At 42.0% G+C, this 20,116-nt stretch overlaps 1 protein-coding gene and 1 pseudogene across 1 annotated transcript; both read left to right on the top strand.

Annotated features, from left to right (window-relative positions):
• The first annotated feature begins 1,185 nt into the window (after positions 1-1,185).
• On the top strand, positions 1,186-2,561 carry LOC118474414 (65-kDa microtubule-associated protein 8-like; annotated as a pseudogene).
• A 79-nt stretch (positions 2,562-2,640) lies between these two features.
• LOC103640975 (auxin-binding protein 4-like) lies at positions 2,641-5,447 on the top strand. The gene is given in 6 exon segments (NM_001397160.1): positions 2,641-2,866; positions 3,112-3,218; positions 4,130-4,330; positions 4,511-4,546; positions 4,548-4,579; positions 5,116-5,447. Coding segments are annotated over 6 exon segments (615 nt in total). The 5' UTR covers positions 2,641-2,730; the 3' UTR covers positions 5,219-5,447.
• The last annotated feature ends 14,669 nt before the right edge of the window (positions 5,448-20,116 follow it).

The following is a 20,116-nucleotide window of genomic DNA, read 5'->3' as shown; positions in this document are numbered from 1 at the left end:
GAAATATAAGGTTACATACGGTGTCAAACGTATTGGATGGTCACATGACATTTATATGTGGTGACATTCAATTCGACCTGATGCTCCAATCAAATTAAAAGGGTAATTACTTAAAATTATTATGTCATATATATAGATGTTATGTTTATAATTTCATAATATAACAAAGTTGGTAACTTTTTCAGTCTTAATACTGGTCATTTTGTTTTGCACATTATGGAGTAGTGGGACAGTGGTTTAAGAGCGCAACTTAGTATGGTGAGAATAATAGCATATATGTAATTTGTAGTTAAGGATAATATACTTATAACATTCTTTACATGATGGTGCGACTCTGCATAGGAATTTATTTATTGATCTGTTGACATACGAGAGGAACACATCGATTTAACAGTCCTGAAAATATACAAGAGTACCTTGATCGTATTATGGAAAAAACTAGATGAAATAGATAGTTATGCTTATGTTTATTTTATATTTATTGATTTTGAATTTTTGCCATTAAATCTTCTTATTAAATTTTATATAATACACTATTAGGTGAGTGTCTGTGCGTTACAGGCCTAAGTTTCTCTTTGATATCATTTCCGGATGGCTTGTGGATATTGTCATACATCTCATAATCGTATAACTCATATTTGTATATATAAGTTATCGAGATATTATATGTTCCAGATGCAATGCACGGACATTGACCTATCTTATATAATACACTAGGTGAGTGCTCGTGCGTCACATGCCCGAGTTTCTCTTCGATGTCATCTCGGACAGCTCGTATATGTCATCCTTTATCTCATAACTATATAACACATATGTGTATATATGAGTTATTGAGATATTATATGTCCCCGTTGCAACGCACGGGTACTGACGTTATAATAATAGGAAGCCAAAGCTGAGTGCCAAAAATACAAATTTCTCAATTTCGAAGGAGATTGTTTCGTAAACAGGAGCCAGGCACCGGACTTTCCAGGAGGGAGATTATTGAGATTATGAAACACGGTAGAACTGGTTTCGACAAAATGGAGGCGTAGGCGTGGGCTTTGATATTTTGAAGGCACAGACGACGGACAAACGCTGATATGGAATTGATTTAGTTATTAGCCACGACGAAGAAGTATTTAGCTACTTAACCTCACGCCGTCGCTGACGATGCTCGCTGTGCCAAACGGCAACCTCCTGCAGTCATCGGTGGCGTTCGCGGCGCTGACCTCGCCGGCATCCTCAACTCCGTCCAGCGTGCCGTTGAGGCGGTTCTCGCGCAGGTCCAGCGCGCGCAGCTCCGCCAGGTGCCCAGGTGGGACAGCAGGTCGAGCGGGCTGCGCAAGTCCAGCAACGGCAGGGTCAGCGAGGTGACGCGGCGGCCGTCCGCCGAGCAGCCCACGCCCGCCCACCCACCGCCCCGCGCACGCGTCGTCCGTGCTCCAGTTCTTACTAAACTCTGCATTGGTTCTTACATGATATGGGATGAAGTTGGGCAAGAGCAGAGTGAAAGGGAGAGATTAGAGAATACTCGAAGAGCTCGAGCAGGAGTGCCAGGAAGTTTACCGAAGAAAAGTAAACAGTGCCAACATGTCCAGGATCTAGCTGCACCAAGCCTTAGCTGAATCCGAGGCTGAATTTACCAACCTGCTGCTATCCCTCGGAGAAAGATCGTTCCCGGCACGAGTAAACATCCTGATCTCGCGGGTATCGTCATATTTATTTATCCATGTTCAACAAGGAACAGCTGGAAACTAACCTGGAAACGAATTTCTGCAGCCCGAGAAAATGGCAGGCACCCTGAAGGAGCAGCTGAATTCCATCACGCCCGCCCTACAAGAAATGCAGATGAGAAAGGACGCCAGAGTAAAGCAGTTCGTGGAGGTTCAGACTGAAATACACAGAATCGCTTCTGAAATTGCTGGACGGTTAGCGGGTGGAGCTATCGCTGTGAACGAAGAGGATCTGTCGCTAAAGAAACTCGAGGAGTTCCAAAGCGAACTGCGAAGACTGAAGAGAGAAAAGGTACGCATGCCATGCCTCCTTCACCTGATAATAAACATGTGATGTCGTAAGACAATGCTATAACACGTCTGGATCTGATCTCGTTTATTTCCTCCAGAGTGACCGCCTCTGCAAAGTGGAAAAATACAAAGTTCTAATTCACAATTTTGCGAAAGTGATGGGAATGGATCCTTCAAAGATACTTGCTAGTGTTCACCCAAGGTTGCTAGATGGACCAAATGAGCACGCAGCCCCGCAGGCAGAGGTGGTCGCTGGAGGCCGGCGCCGGCGCCATCTCGGTGAGCCTGCAGAGCACCCGCGCGACGCTCTCCCTGGCCGCATCGCTGCCGGCGCTCGCATCCAGGACGCGGACCACCTCGTCCAGCCGCGCCATGTGCGCGTCGAGGGCCACGCCCAGGACGTTCAGGTCGCTGCGCATGCGCGAGAACCGCCTCAACGGCACGCTGGACGGAGTTGAGGACGCCGGCGAGGTCAGCGCCGCGAACGCCACCGACGACTGCAAGAGGTTGCCGACAGCGAGCATCGTCAGCGACGGCGTGAGGTTAAGTAGCTAAATCCTTCTTGGCAGTGGCTAATAACTAAATCAATTCCATATAAACGTTTCTCCATCGCCTGCGCCTCCAAAATGTCGAAGCCCACGCCTACACCTCCATTTCGTCGAAACCAGTTCTGCCGTGTTTCATAATCTCAATAATCTCTCGAGGAGGATACCACCTCCCGAACATGGTGCGTCGACGACCCGCCACCGGGGCAGCCCAGAGACCCCAACTCGCCGCCGTCGGTCGCGGGCTGCTCCTCGCGTCCGTCCTCGCGGCCGCTGCCTCCTCCCTCCCAGTAGCCGAGTCGTCCTGCCCGCGAGGTGCACCTCCCCCCTTCCCGGATTTCCTGAAACTTCCAAATTTGTCGCTTGGCCTTAGCTCCCGCTCCCAGGTTCTCACTATTACTTTTGTGGTGTGTGTGTGTGTGAATTAGTAGTATCTCTAGATACGTTAATTCGATTTGAGACATTCCTTGCGACTTCGCGACAGCAGTGAGCATCTTTCTTTTGATACAGTTATAGAAAAATCTTTACTAGTGCACTGATGATATTTCTGATGTACCCAGACAACTCACTGGTGAGAGACATAAGCCGAATGCAGCAGAGCAACTACGGGAGGGAAGGATTCTCGCATATAACTGTCACAGGTGCTCTTGCTCACGGGACGAAGGAGGTGAGGAATAAACCCTAGGGCCATAGTCTGTTTCCCCAAACAATATTGGCATGAGAGTACTCGAGTAGTTTCAAAGATTAATTGAATTTGCTCATGTATAGGCATGCTGTTCTATGTGCGGGGCTGGTTTTTGTGGATATTCTAGATAGCTACTGCCCCAGGGCTGTCTCCTAAAATATGGGGACCTGGAGCGAACTCAACCAGGTTCTGAGGCTGTCTTCGGTGTGGATCGTGTGGATCGTGTTAAAATAGGGACACGACACTGTAGATGTCACCGTTTGATACTATTTTGCAGAGTGATGTTTGAAATAGGGGATACGATAGGAGATAAGATAGAGGAGCCGCTGGAGACAGCCTAAATATATATGAAAATTTATATGTATAGTATAGCTAAGACATGATTTCACTTACTCAAATAACTTAAATATGTTTTGTTCCATATAAAATACTAATGTCAAAAGAGTAAACACAGTACTGACCTTGTATAGTAAGAAAAACACCAACCCCATGCGACGACGATTTCGGTGTAATAGTATTCTAATCTAATCACCGTGGCGTGAGACTGACAAAACAGCAGTGGTCTTGTCTTAACATCTACTTATGTTGTTAATGAGCTAAGCAAAAAAAATTAAAAATTTGGGGCCCATCGATTTGGCGGTCCTGTGCCTGTGCCACACTTCGCTCCTGCCTTTCTCGGGCCTGATCTTACTGCCACTTGGATGCATGATAATTTATTGCTTTATATGTGAACTCTAGAAATAGACTAATTTCATTCATGCTGCTATTAGTTGAAAGGACTTAATTATGTGTAGATATGTTTGGTGGCTCATGTCTCATATTCGAATAATCTATGTACGGTGTAGATGTGGTTATGATTCCTTCTTGCTTCTTTATCAAATGTTTTCCTGCAGGTGGAAGTGTGGCTACAAACATTTGGTCCAGGTCAAAGGACCCCAATCCACAGGCATTCTTGTGAAGAGGTTTTCATTGTCCTCAAGGGGAAAGGCACGCTCTTACTCGGGTCGAGCTCGCTGAAGTACCCAGGACAGCCGCAGGAAGTTCCCGTCTTTCAGAATACCACATTTTCGATCCCTGTAAATGATCCACATCAGGTAAAAGAGAAGGGTTGTCATTTATATGCATTTTTTACTTTGTCTGATACAGTGATATCTCGTGTCCTGATTTGCACAACTCTGCTGATTATATGGTACTGTACCTTGGCTAGTTTTAAGATATTGTTGGAGCTTGGGTAGGGTCAATTGTTAGTGTCTACATCTTTCTCTTTCTTGCAGGTCTGGAATTCTAATGAGCACGAAGATTTGCAAGTTTCTTGTGATCATATCACGCCCACCGGTCAAGATGTGAGCATATCTTACTTTAACATTGTGTTTCATTCAACTACATATGCTAACTGATCCATGAATACATAGTACTTCAGAGTTCAGAGTAACCTGTGATGGAGAGTATCGATGCAAATGTAAAATGCCGATCTTATCTAAGAAAATACATGCAAATATAAGAATATCGGTGTAATTAACATTGAACTTTGTTGCAAGATTGCTAAATATGCTATATACCTGATGAAGTATTCAAAAATTGGCATTCTCAACATCTGATACGATCTATACCACTTTGATTTATTGATCTAACCTTCTTTAGTAATTGTCCACCAATATTTTTCTAAATAAAATATGGTAGTATTATTCACATGTGTTGTGATCTCTTTTGTTTTGTTACTGACTTACAGTTGACATCGTCATCGTCTTTATCAGTACCATATTTTGTGGTGTGTATCTGCAGCAATTTCGATTGTACAGCGAATAATTCATTGCAAGTTAATAACACACATATGAGCAACAAATACTTTTCTGAGATTCAGTGGCATCTCCTGTTACAGATTTATATATGATGATTGGAGTATGCCTCATACAGCTGCAAAGCTGAAATTCCCCTACTTCTGGGATGAGGACTGCTTGCCAGCACCAAAAGATGAACTCTAGGTTAAGTGGTTCCTGCAATTTATCAACTTCGTGTTCGTCCACAATCCTGGTGGACTACGATTCACATCTACAAGTTGAAAACCATTAGTGTACTCTTCATGTGTAGTTTTGTGTTGTGACTCTGGGAAATCCATATTGACAACGTTTATAAAATTAAGCACTTCTGGAGCTGAGCTACTGTGGTCTATATTCTAGATTTTTGAAGCAGTATTGGTTTGTTTCGACAAAAGATTTCTGCTCTTTATTGTGATATCCCAGTGTTAATCATATGGGTTTTAGGTAATCATTCATTCTAAGCATTCAAATGTAGGGCTTCCGTATAGTATTATTGTATTAAGAAAAACCTTTATGAACAGGTTTATGTCTAATAGCTAAGTGAACCTGAAATTCTGAAGTAATCTCTACTATATAAAGTACCAGGTTTTCATGATTCTATAGTCGCCGTGCATCATCCTTCTCTTCTCGCTTTATGCAAAAATAAGGTAAAATTATACACAAGTGAAGGTTCGAACATGAATTGTTGGCTCCACATTCATATCTAATTAATTATCATCTCTATCTCTACTCATATAAAGCATCAGTTTTATAGGTCGGCCGTTACACAGGTGAAACTGATCTCCGCGCAGATGAGACTGATCCCTTGTTCATCGCGCGTACAGCAACGAACTGTGAGCAACAACCGCTCGCCCGCCTCGCTGTGGGTAACAAGTAACAACTGCCGTCGCATGTAAAGCAACAAACCAAAAGCAGGACCAGCCGGCCGCCTCGCTATAGATAAGGATGTGCCTCACCGGTGTGCGTGCGCCGTCGTGCGTACAACAGCAAATCAGTCGTCTGCCTCGCTGTGACACTTACCACCATCCACCTTCATCAAGCGTCGTGTGCAGAGGAAGCTAAATGCGGAGCATGCCGCACCAAGGCTGAGCGCGCGCGGAGGAGGAAGAGGACAAGTCGGCGCAAGTTGTTCCTCATTGCTCAGCCGCAGCGCCTCCCCTCCCCCGTCGCCACCTCGCGTCATGGCATACGGCGACCGCGTCACCACCTTCGAGGACTCTGAGAAGGAGAGTGAGTACGATGTGTGCGACTATGTCCACAAGGTTCGCGCCACCTCCTCTCCTCCCGCTCGCATTTGTTGCACCTAGATCCCGCCGCTCGATTTCGCGCGATCTCTTGTGCGCGTGAGCTGCACAGTACAGTTTAGAAAGCAATAATGTTGTTGCTACCTTCAAATGTGAGGATGGAGGCAATAATATGCATAAAGTTAGAAAGCAATAATATGCATTTATAACCTGAAGAATGTATATTTCTTTTTTTTCTCGAAAACGCGCAGGAGAGCTGCGCCCCTTTATATATTAAGAAGATAGGAAAAAAGTCTAAAATAGACCAAAGAACAGCAGGCCTCCTCACGGGGGCCAGAAAATAGCATACAAAAAAGAACTCATCTAACAACACACCACTCTAGGGAGCAGCTACAGAAGCAGCCAGAGAACATAGGGCCTTCGCCCCAACTGCCTCCCAACGACTTCTCTCCTCGTCTGCCCAAGCAAGGATATAGGTGAGGCAAGGAGACAATCCATCAAAGACACATTTGTTTCGATGAATCCAAATAGTCCAAGCACCCAGTATAATGAGGGAGTTAAGGCCTTTTCTGGTGACACCTGAGACCACCTCTGAAACCTCCTCCCACTAATTCAAGAAGGAGGTGACCGCCGGCTGGGGAGCTAGGGAGTGAAGGCCAAATTTCCGGAAAAGCAGGTACCAAAAGACTCTCGAGAAGGAGCAAGCCACCAGAAGATGATCAAGGGTTTCTTCAGCTTGGTCACAAAGCAGACATTTCTCATGGTGGTTTAGGCCTTTCTTAGCTAAACGATCTGCTGTCCAACATCTATTATGGGCAGCAAGCCAAATGAAAAAACGACACTTTGGCGGGGGCCAGGTTTTCCAAACCCTTGTGAAGTGTCCAAAGGAAACTGAACCCATGAACAGTCCATTATAAGCAGATTTTGCAGAATACATTCCATCTGGGGCAATACTGAAAATATGTCTGTCTTCAACTCCAGGCTGCAGCTCAATGGCTGAGAGCATCTCCCATAGCTGAAGGTAATCAATCAACACACCCACTGAGAGAGCCCCTTTTATATCAGCAATCCATTTTCTGTTAGTCAAAGCTTCAATCACAGTTCTGTTGTTCACAATCCGCTTAGGAATTGTAGCTAGGAGTCTAGGTGCCAGGTCTGCAATTTTCTTTCCATGTAACCACTTGTCTTTCCAGAATTTGGTGCTGGCCCCGTCACCAACTACAGTGAGAACTACCTCATTAAAGAAGGAAGTGGCCTTTTTTGGGATTTTCATTGGGAGACCAATCCAGGGCCTAGAGGGTTCTGTTCTAGACAGCCATAGCCATCTCATTCGAAGGGCCCAGCAGAGTTCTTTTAAACCGGAGATACCCAACCCACCAAGCTGAAGGGGGCGGCAAACCTTTCTCCAAGCCACCAGGCAGTGCCCCCATTTACCTTTTTTCGACCTCGCCAGAGGAAACCTTTCCTTAATCTGTCGATGGCATCTAAACCCCATTGTGGGATATCCACTGCCATTGCCATATAAACCGTCATGCTGGTAAGAACATGCTGAACTAGGGATCTTCTCCCTGCCTTCGTTAATAAGTCTGCCTTCCAATTTGATAGATGGTCAGCAATTTTATCAATAAACGGTTGGAGGTGCTGCCTAGACAGCTTGTGCAAGGATAAAGGAAGACCCAAATAACGGCAGGGGAACGAAGATATTCCACAAGGCAGCAGACCTTGGGTTTCTACCATATCTTCCATTGAGCATCTGATAGGAATGACATTAGATTTCTGGGCATTATTGTGCAGCCCAGAGGCATCCCCAAAAAGCTGAAGAATGCCAAGAGTGATAGATAAATCTGCTGCTGAAGGGTGAACAAAAAGGGCAACATCATCAGCATATAAGGAGATCCGATGGAGCCTTTTCCTGTTGGATAACTGCTGGAGTAAACCCTCCTCTTCTGCCTTGGAAAACATATATACCAGGACGTCCATGGCAAGAATAAACATAAAGGAGATAGGGGATCCCCTTGCCGAAGACCTCTCCGGTGGTTGATGTGCTGTCCTGGAAACCCATTCAGCATCACTTGAGTAGAGGAAGAGGTCAACAAACCATAAATAATATCCCTCCAAATCTGACCAAAACCAAGCTGCTTGGAATGTATATTTCTTTCTACATAAAAATAATGGGTAGTCCATGATACGACGCATGTTCATTCTAAAAGATGGACAAAAAGCATTTTCGTTCTGAATTATGTGCTAAGTTTATTATGTGAGATTAATTGACTAGACTAATTAGTGAAACATTTTAGAAGTGTTTTCCAACACATGTTATGTTGAAATATTAAACATTTTTTAGATTAAATTCCGAATATAAATCATGCACATGTTATGTTGAAATATTAAATATTTTTCAGATTAAATTCCGAATATAAATCATGACCAAATCAGAAGAACTGAAGTATAAAGTCAAATCAGATGATGCGTACTAATCAGACATACTGGTAGATGACGCGGGTCAGAATCAGCAGGGTCGACGACGTCGAAGCAGCGGGCCCGATAACGTCGAAGCAGCGTACTCCAAGGTCTCTTCATGAGTTTACTAGAGATCACCCAGATCTCATAGACCGCGACGTTAGACAGTCTAACTCATATAGGTGTGTTTTTTCAAGAATATTCTGCAGGACAACATCTTCGCTAATAAAAGTAAACAAAACACATTAAGGCACAAAGCCAACCTGCCTTACAACATTTGAGAGTATTGCATCTTTACTTAGAGAGGGTCAAAGGTTACTCTCCTTAGTTCACCAATGACTTGTTCTTCCCAAGACCTAATTCACGGGATCTCCGATCACATAGACTGGGTTTCCACCATGGCAACATATATGGGTCTCATACCCATCTCTCTCGATGTGATTTCTATCACATTACGTGGTAGTCCCTTTGTAAAAGGATCTGCCATATTTTTATTTGTTGAAATACAAGTCACACTTATATCTCCGGAGTTTCTCAACTTTCTAACAGACTTCAATCGTCTTTTGACATGTTTTGATGACTTCCCATTATCCTTAGAACTCGTCACATGAAATATAAGTATCAAAGAAGTCTTCTCCTTCTTTTTGAGTATAGCCTTTAGCCACAAGCCTAGCCTTGTACTTCTCAATTGTACCATCAGGCTTGAGCTTCTTTTTAAACACCCACTTACAACCCACATGTTTACATCCATAGGGTCGATCAGTGACTTCCCACGTACCATTTGAAAGAATGGAGTCCATCTCATTATGAACTTCTTCTTTCCAATCATCTGCATCTGGAGATGCAAATGCTTCCGCAATGGTAGTAGGAGTATCGTCCACAAGGTACACAATGAAATCATCACCAAAGGATTTTTCAACCCTTTGTCTCTTGCTTCTTTTAGGAGCATCATTGTCATCCTCTTCTAGGACAATTTCATGTGGCTATTCAGAACTCTCAACAGGTGTACTATGTTCAGGAGTTATCTCAGAAGAGTATATTGCTATGAATGTCTTTCATTGGAAATATGTGTTCAAAGAAAGTAGCATCACGTGATTCCATAATAGTATCAACATACACATCAGGAACTTCAGATTTAACTACTAAAAATCTATATGCTATGCTACACGAAGCATATCCAAGAAAGACACAATCCACTGTCCTTGGTCCAAGATTGCGCTTTTTATTAATTGGTACATTGACTTTCGCCATGCGCCCCCACGTGCGCAAGTATGAAAGTGATGGTTTTCTCCAAACCCACTTCTCATAAGGGGTTTTATCTTCTTTGCCCATAGGAATTCTATTCAGAACATGACAAGAAGTCAGGACTGCCTCCCCCCACCATGCCTTAGATAAACCACAAGTGTCTAACATGGCATTCACCAGGTCAGTCAATGTACGGTTTTTTCTTTCAGCAATCCCGTTTGATTCGGGTGAATAGGGAGGCGTCCTCTCATGAATAATGTCATGTTTTGCACAGAAATCATCAAAGACTTTGGGAAAGGATTCGCCACCATGATCTGATATAAGACGTTTGATCTTTCTCTCTAGTTGGTTTTCAACTTCAGCCTTATAGATTTTAAAGTAGTCTAAAGCCTCATCTTTAGTTTTTAGCAAGTATACATAACAAAATCTAGACGCATCATCAATCAATGTCATGAAGTATCTCTTGCCACCTTTTGTCAACACACCATTCATCTCACAAAGATCAGAATGTATGAGTTCTAGAGGTGTCAGGTGTTTCTCCTCAACAGCCTTATGAGGCTTTCAAGGTTGCTTCGACTACACACAACTACGACACTTGGAACCTTTGACTATGGTGATATTCGGAATTAAACTCATGGTGGAAAGCCAAGACATAGAGCCAAAATTAATATAACACAAACGAGAATGTCAAATACTCACAAGATCATGAACATTAGCGCAAATATGGTTCACAGACTTATTATTGAAATCTAACAGAGAAAAATAGAACAGCCTCCGCAATCATAGCCTTTACCAATAAATTGTCCAGACTTAGACACAACTAATTTATTGGACTCCAAAACTACCTTGAACCCATCTCTACATAGAAGGGTTCCGCTAACGAGATTCTTGTGTATAGAAGGGACATGCTGCACGATCTTTCCCGAAGTAAACTTCAGATCCACCATGCTAATGCCATGAACAGAAGCATGTGACCCATTCCCCATTAGGATGGAAGAATCCCGGACACCCTGATAAGAAGAGAACAAATTAATGTCAGAACACACATGAACATTAGCACCAGTATCAAGCCACCAACTAGGTGATTAAAATACTAAGCAGATGAAAGGTAGATTACCATACCATTTGTCTTCCTCATTGCTAGCGATCACTGTGTTGACATTGCCCTTTTTGCCACGGCGATCCGCTCGATCAGGATAATCCTTGGCAAAATGACCCGTCACACCACATGCGAAACATGTCAGTTCTGCCTTGTTCTTCTTCTTCTTCTTGAAGTTGGTAGTTTTGTTGGGCTTGTTAGATTTTGTCTTGCCTTTGCCCTTGTTGTGGTTCTTCTGAACCATGTTGGCGCTGGAGTGGCCCTCGCCTCCTTTAGATCCCGTGTCCTTAGCCCGAGCTTTCTCCTCAACATCCAGAGACGCTATCAGATTTTAAACTGATATCTCCTCTCTTATGTTAAAGATTACCATACCCTTTGTCTTCCTCCATGTAGAAGGCAACTTTGCAATAATGCATCCAGCCACAGATCGGTCAGGAAGGACAATCTTAAGGTGGTCGAGCTACTTGGCTATACACTATATTTCATGAGCTTGCTCTACAATAGAGTGATTATCAGCCATCTTATAATCATGAAAGCTCTCCATGATATACAGGTCACTGCCAGCATCTGATGCACCATACTTAGTACTAAGTGCATCCCACAACTCTTTTCCGTCTGTGTGTTGTATATTCGCATCAACCAGACGGTCAACAAGGGCGCTAAGAACTGCTCCCATAAAGATAGTATTGGCATGGTCATACTCTTTCTCCTGTTCAGAAGTCACTCTTTCTCCTGTTCAGAAGTCAGTCCGCCCTCAGGTTTGCCTTTACTAACATGGAACACATTTATAGCAGTAACTCAGAGTGTGGCCTTGACTTGCCACCTCTTAAAGTTGAGAGCACCTAGAGGGGGGGTGAATAGGTGATCCTGTAAAACTTGAACTTAATGCCACAAAAACTTGGTTAAGCATTAGCACAGTAATGCCAAGTGGCTAGAGAAGAGTCTTAGCAAAACACAATAACCACAACAGAATCAACACAGATAGACACAGTGGTTTATCCCGTGGTTCGGCCAAGTACACCACTTGCCTACTTCCACGTTGTGGCGTCCCAACGGACGAGGGTTGCAATCAACCCCTCTCAAGTGGTCCGAAGACCTACTTGAATACCACGGTGTTTTGCTTTTCTTTTCTATATCCCGTTCGCGAGGAATCTCCACAACTTGGAGCCTCTCGCCCTTACACTTTGATGTTCACAAAGAAGCACGGAGTAAGGGAGGGATGAGCAACTCACACAAGACACAAAGATCACAGCAAATACACACACACAAGACCCAGACTTGAGCTCAAGAGACTATCACAAGTTTCACACTAGAACGGAACTCAAATCACTAAGAATGTCGAACAAGTGCGCAAGAATGGAGTGTGAGTGATCAACAATGCTCAAAGGATGCTTGGTGTTCTCTTCCATGCGCCTAGGGGTCCCTTTTATAGCCCCAAGGCAGCTAGGAGCCGTTGAGAGCATTCCAGGAAGACAATTCTTGCCTTCTGTCGCCTAGCGCACCGGACAGTCCGGTGCACCACCGGACACTGTCCGGTGCGGATTTCTTTCCTTCTTTGTTGAAGCCGACCGTTGGCGCACCGGACACTGTCCGGTGCACACCGGACAGTCCGGTGCTCCCCTTCCGACCGTTGGCTTGGCCACGTGTCTCGCGCGGATCACGTGGCCGACCGTTGGCCCGGCCGACCGTTGGCTCACCGGATAGTCCGGTGCACACCGGACAGTCCGGTGAATTTTAGCCGTACGTCGTTAATCACTTCCTGAGAGCAGCAAGTTCGCCTGAGCCAGCTTGGCGCACCGGACACTGTCCGGTGCTCCCAGACAGAGCTGACTTTGGCTGAACAAAGCCATCTTTAATTTCAACTTGATTTTTCCTGTTTCCAGCACTTAGACACAATACATTAGTCTCTAAAACAATGTACTAAGTCTGAGAAACATACCTATGCTTGATTTGCACTTTGTCCACCATTTAACACTTATGCATTTGTGTTGGACACTAAATCACCAAAATACTTAGAAATGGCCCAAGGGCACATTTCCCTTTCAATCTCCCCCTTTTTGGTGATTTATGCCAACTCAACATAAAGCAAGTAGAACAAGTGCAAAATCACTTCAAATAAGAACTCAAGATTGTTTTGATTCATATTTGACATATATGGATCATTCTTTGCCACCACTTGGTTTGTTTTTGCAAATTAAACTCAATTTCCTATCTCAAAGTCAAACACACATGTTGAAACATAAAGAGAGATATTTCACGAGAAATTGATCAAGGATTCAAAACCTCCCCCTTTTTCCCATAATTAAGCCTTCTCCCCACAAGAGACCAACTTTTGACAATAAGAGGCAAACAAGAGTATTTTGACAAACAAAAACTCTAACTCTACTATTTTCAAAATTCACAAGTGGTAGCTGATCCATTTATTGCTTTGGCCTTATTTTCTCCCCCTTTGGCATCAAGCACCAAAACGGGATCAATTTTGGCCCTTAAACCCCATTGCCTCACCAAAATCTTCAACTAAGAGTAAAAAGGCAATAAGAGTACAAGGATGAACTTGGAAAAGTTACTCTTTCATCGGAGTGCAGTGGAAGTCTTGCATGGTCCAAGTCCACCTTATCCCTTTCAATTCACCTTTGAGACTAAATCAAGCACTCAAGCACATGGTTAGTCCCAAAGAGTCAAGTTGTAACACACCTCCCCCTAAATATATGCATCACTTGCAAATGGACTTGTAAGGTCCGGGGAGTGCTTGTACAACTTGAGCACCATTAATAAACAACAAAATGCTTAAGGAACATGATCAAGGCATAAAACACATGTATGCTATAAATCAATCCAAGTTTCGCGAATCTAAGACATTTAGCTCACTACACAACTTGCAAAAGGTCTGCTCATCTAAAGGTTTGGTAAAGATATCGGCTAGCTGGTTCTCGGAGCTAACATGAAACACTTCGATATCTCCCTTTTGCTAGTGGTCTCTCAAAAAGTGATGTCGGATGTCTATGTGCTTTGTGCAGCTGTGTTCAACAGGATTATCCGCCATGCGGATAGCACTCTCATTATCACATAGGAGTGGGACATTGCTCAGTTTGTAGCCAAAGTCCCGGAGGGTCTGCCTCATCCAAAGTAGTTGCGCGCAACACTGTCCTGCGGCAATGTACTCGGCCTCAGCGGTGGATAGGGCAACGGAAGTTTGTTTCTTAGAACTCCAAGATACCAGGGACCTTCCTAGGAATTGGCACGTCCCGATGTACTCTTCCTATCGACCTTACATCCAGCATAGTCGGAGTCTGAATATCCAATCAAGTCAAAGGTAGACCCCTTTGGATACCAGATCCCGAAGCAAGGCGTAGCGACTAAATATCTAACAATTCGCTTCACTGCCACTAAGTGACATTCCCTTGAATCGGATTGAAATCTAGCACACATGCATACGCTGAGCATAATATTCGATCTACTAGCACATAAGTAAAGTCCCTATCATAGACCGGTATGCCTTTTGATCAACGGACTTACCTCCTTTGTTGAGGTCGGTGTGTCCGTCGGTTCCCATTGGTGTCTTTGCGGTCTTGGCGTCCTTCATCCCAAACCGCTTGATCAAGTCTTGCGTGTACTTCGTTTGGGAGATGAAGGTCTCATCCTTGAGTTGCCTCACTTGGAACCCAAGGAAATAGCTTAACTCGTTGTAACACCCTAAAATTCATCAATTAAAAATAACCCAATTTAATTTACTAATTTCCAAAAGATAGGAAAAATATTATTTTAAAATAATGAAATGGTGACATAAATGAATGGGACAATTTCTTGATTAGATAAAATTTTGTTAAGTGTTTGATGCATTAATGACGAGGCATAAAATTTGTTTCCTAATACATTGCAAGGATTATATTTATGTTATTTTTATTGGAATATTTAAAAAATATATTTATTTATAATTTTTATTGAAAAACCTATTATAAAAATGAATTTCGAAATTGAAAAAAAAAGAAAAAAAAATGTGGACGATCGGCCGCTCGGCCAACACCGTCACGTGAACCTCACCCGGGCTCCTCTCACCTCCGTCCTTTCTTCCTATGACAAGCAGCCCCAGCCATCAACACTATCCGTCTTCTCCATTCCTCGCCAAATGTTTGTTGTTCGCTGTTCGCGACCGTACCCGTTTGCCAGCCGTTCCGTCTCCTCGCCTGCGTAGTGGAGCACCATTGCGGCGACGTTTCTCCTCCTGTGATTTTTCCCCTTCTCCCTCCTCGCGGCATCCCCGTCAGCAGTTACCTTCCCCCGCAGCGGCCATTGATGTTGATTCTGGCTGTTAATTACTCACGGATTAATAGCAGTGCATCAATTTCTCTTTATAGGGTCTTAATCGACACTGATTCCCTCCTTTCCTCCACTATATAGAGCGCAGCACCCCCTCCTCTCCTCCTTTCACCATCCGACACCGTTAATGGATTTTATTGGCAGTCGTTTTACCTCTGTAATTCAAGGCTGGCTTCAATGGTCGCGGTTGCAAATTCCTCCTCCCTTTGGCTATAAAAGGTTGCGCCCAGTCCTTCTCTCCTTGCCCCTGATCGCTCTCTCGCTCACAAATCACAACATCACATGTGCTTACCGGCTCGCAGCTGCCGCGACTGTGCTCGCCGGAGTTCACGCCTCGCTGACCCCCTGCTCCATTACTGAGCCTCCCTGCTGCTGCGCACCGTTGTGCTCGCGCCACCACGTTGTGTTGTTGCCGTTGCCGGAGCTCCGTCTGCTTTGTCGTCTGTACTACACCGGTGCTGCTCAACCCTCGTGCCTCGCACTATCTACTAGCCCGGCTCTCTGCTCCTCCGTCACGATGTCTACTACTCACCATCGTCATGTGTCGTTGGAGACCCTTGCCGATGAACTATCTCCTCACCGGACCTTCTCTCGCGCCACAGATTTCTCAGCCGTGCTGAAACCCCGCGCCTGAAGCCCCCTGCTTTCTTCCCCGTCGCAAGGTAGAAGATGACAATTTTTGTTGTTATTCATACGTATGATGCTTTTTCATGTAAAACGATTATTTGGAGTGCAAATAAATCGATTCATGTAATATCAGTTCTATATGTTTATGCAAAATAATTTATTTCAGCATTCACAATAGTTTACACGTTTCATTAATTTATGATCGTTAGATTCGATTCATATGTAGTCATCAAATTAAGAAATTAAAAATAATTATAACCTTGATGTTTTATAATAATAAAAAAGATAGATGTTTATAATGATATATGTACATAAAAATATAAATCTACCTTTCATAGTCTATCTTTAATTATGTTTTAGTTTCTGTTACAATTTTATTATAAAATGTATATTTTGGAACCTAAATAAAATAGAAATGGTTTTGTTAGTTTCACACTTATGTGATAAGTATTTTTAATTAGTGTTTCCAATAGTTCACGTATTTTCACTAGAATTACGGTTGTTACAAAAGAAATATTAAAATGACTTTATCAATAGATATCATGTTTTTATAATTTAATAATATTCATTATAGATGTTTAAGTATAGCTTTCTTAAATAGGAATTTATGTGAAAATGTAGAACATACGGTTCTCAATGACAGTAAAAGATAATTAATTAATTAGCCTTTCTGATAATCTATTAATTAAGCTTATATCTCAATTTGTTCATAACTAGTTATATAGTCTTGATTAATCATTCCATCACATTTAGTCCATGTTATATATACATTTAGTGGTCCTTAAAGGATAAAATAAAGAAAATTAGTGTTCATGTCCTTTTTATAATTAAAATGTTAGTTTACATATTTGTTTTGTATATAGCTTTCTTAACAAAGAATATAGGACATGTACTTTTTAATAAAAATAAAATATAGTTGTTTGTTCATTGTTTCTTACATAAAAGTTCATTTAAGGCATATATCATAACTTTCCATAAATGTGTGTTTAATAGTAATGATCTTTTCACATAAAACCTATTTAGACTTATATCTTAATTTGTCATAAGTGATTGGTTAACAATATTTATAATATGTTCCATAATGCTTCTAAAATTAATAACGTGATTAGTAACACACTAACCTTAGATATATAACATATATCCTTTCTAAAAGGTTAAAAAGGTTTAATAATGTTATAACGTATTTTCTCATCTTATAAACCCTTAATCTTAGACATATCACATATGGTGTTTTATAAAAGACTAAATTGGTAAACCAAATATTTGTATATTTTAATTAAGCTAATGTCTTGTTTTATAAAATATATATAGATCACACATTTTTGAAAAGAATGCCTTCTTATTATAACCACTACTTGCGACGTTTTTATAAAGCGGATGCTCTTTTCGTTAGGCTTTCTTTTAGCTTTACGTATGATGAATGTTGTATGTTATTGAGTGGTGTTTGTTCTTCTTGTTTGTTTGTGTGATATTCAGTGGTTGATCTAGTAGTTAAGAATTAAGATCTATTCCTATCCCTGGAAGAACCTCAAGTTTTCAATAAGCAAGGCAAGTGGACTTCTCCCTCTGCATACTCTGTTTGATCCCAAACAATACATTTAATAAAGTTTACTCTTTTGGATATATATGCATAACTTGACGGGTTACCTATTTAGATAACCTTTCCAACCTTACTCCTTGTTTAACCTGGGATTATGATTTAATCAAGTAGCTATGCTATTGCTACAACTTAACTTTATGCAGTCACTCCCGCTTATGATATTAATGTTCCAAAATGGTAAGTTTACATTATTGTTGTTAACCCGATGGTTAAACAAGATTATTGCATATTAATTGGAACATGGAGTGACCACTCGGGAAAACAGTGCTACCATGAGAACTATCATGGCTCTGGTCTTGGCTAAATAACTAGGGAAGTCTTATGTTGGGTGCTGGTCGTGGTCGACAGGAACGAGGGCATCTGGCAAGCTCTTATAGTTTCGGCTCAGGCAGATTGGATACGGGCATAGTTCCCAAAGCTTTACCCTGTAGTCTGGACTATAAGTTGGTTACGGTAGGTGTGCCTTATGCAGTTTGACCATTTCCAGCATTTGCGTAATGAGGACTCTAGGGAGAAGCCTCGTAGTGAGACCCTGGCCATTCACCTTGGAAGCGAATACGGGTCTAGCTAACCCGGGCTAGAAGGGAATCACGACTCATGGGTAAAGATGTGCCACCTCTGCAGAGTGTAAAACTGATATATCAGCCGTGCTCACGGTTATGAGCAGCCTGGACTCCTCACATGATAATTGAACTTGAAGATGGAAATAAATCGAGATCCGATGATCTGCCAATGGTTTGCTTAAGTGGTTTCACTTAAGTGTTTTTGATATACTCTTATGCCTTTGTTTAATGGGAGTACTTGGGATTCACACTTATTAGTAAGACATGTGTTGATAATAAAATATTGACCAACTAAAATGCTTACTGCTCAACCTCAGCCTCACCTTGTTACCTTGCATTAGTTTTTCCCCCACTTGCTGAGCCCCGACCATAAGTGAGCTCACCCTTGCTTAATTTTGATCAGAAGTTTGCAGATGAAGATATGATGCTAAGCTCCATGGATGCTAGTCTAGTGATACCCCCGGTCATCTTCCTGTGGATGGATGTCCATGTTCGCTGTACTTTGATGAATAAAGGTTAAGACATTATGTCTGCTTGAAGTGTAATATGTTAATATAATCGTTATTTACGCTCTTATGCATTGTTCTTTTGATATATTACACTTGTGACGTCAACATATGTGTGGAAATAGATCCTGGCACACATATGCTATGCACCCGGCTCTGCCCTTGGAAACGGGTGTGACAGAAGTGGTATCAAAGGCAATGTGACCGTAGGTCGCTAGATTAGTTAGAAATGGAAAGCCCAGTCAGTCTTTCAAAACTTGATATATTTTTCCTCCATAAAAACTTACTTTATATCAAAACTCGTCTCTTTTATCTTCAACTCTTCTTGTCTAATTTTTGGTCTATTCGAAGGTTCTAATGAGAAGCATTGCAAGATGATCAAGCTAGGATTGCGGAACTTGAAGCGAAGTTTGCCGGAAGGAACCCTTTCAAAGCTATCGATGATGCCCTATTCTTTGTCTTATCCCCACTCCGCGAGAAGTTTTGCTATGGATCCTTTGGATCTATTAGCAGACTTCTTGGTTAGGTTGATAGGATTGTTCTTTAGTATTAAGATTTTCGACTAGATCGGTAAAGACGATATTATATTATAGTGGTTTTCTAATCCATAATATTGCTATAAAACCCTTGACTTCTTATACTTTTGTTTCCTTGCCATTGTATTGCCATCCTTAGGCAATATCTACCTTGATATATTAAACTTTTGCCCCTCTACTTTTCTCCTTGATAATGCTTTCTCCCTATTGAATTCTTATACTTTTGTTTTCTTGCCATTGTATTGTCATCCTTGGACAATATCTACCTCGAGATATTGAACCCTTTGTCTCTCTACTTGATAATGCCCTTGTATTTTGTATCCTTAAAAAAAGAAAAAAAAACTTTCTCATATCCTTGGTTGTATAATTTATACTCGCTTCACCAGTTAGTGGTTATCTTATTTCATTATTGGTCATTAACAATAATGTTTTGGTCTTGTCTAACTCCTTGATAATTCTTACCTGACTCCTTGACTTTATAATATCTTTCTTATTCCAAACCTTGTCTCACCTTTGGTTTTGGTTGAATGAGTAGAATTGGATTGTGTTGTGCTGGTATGCTTGAGTTCATTGTCATTTGTGTTCATGTTTGATTTGCTTCTTTGAAATGATTATTGGTGTATTGTGTGACTTTTGTCCATAATGACATCAGTTAGCTAGGTAAAACCTTAGATAGATGGGTTTTCTCTGCTCTCTATAATTTGTCTTTACTCAACCCTTTCGTCCCTTCCATTCTTCCATACCCATACAGATGTCAGACCTTGGAATGTCAACTACAAGTGATGTCACTAAGTGTAAAGAATGTGGTGTGTTGGCAAGTAAAAACAACACTATAAATAAAACAGTTGATGAACAGACATTCAAGA

Source organism: Zea mays, unplaced genomic scaffold (assembly GCF_902167145.1).
Source record: "Zea mays cultivar B73 unplaced genomic scaffold, Zm-B73-REFERENCE-NAM-5.0 scaffold_274, whole genome shotgun sequence".
NCBI lineage: Eukaryota > Viridiplantae > Streptophyta > Magnoliopsida > Poales > Poaceae > Zea > Zea mays.
Note: the sequence above shows the minus strand (reverse complement) of the source record. Positions and strands in the feature narration are given on the sequence as shown.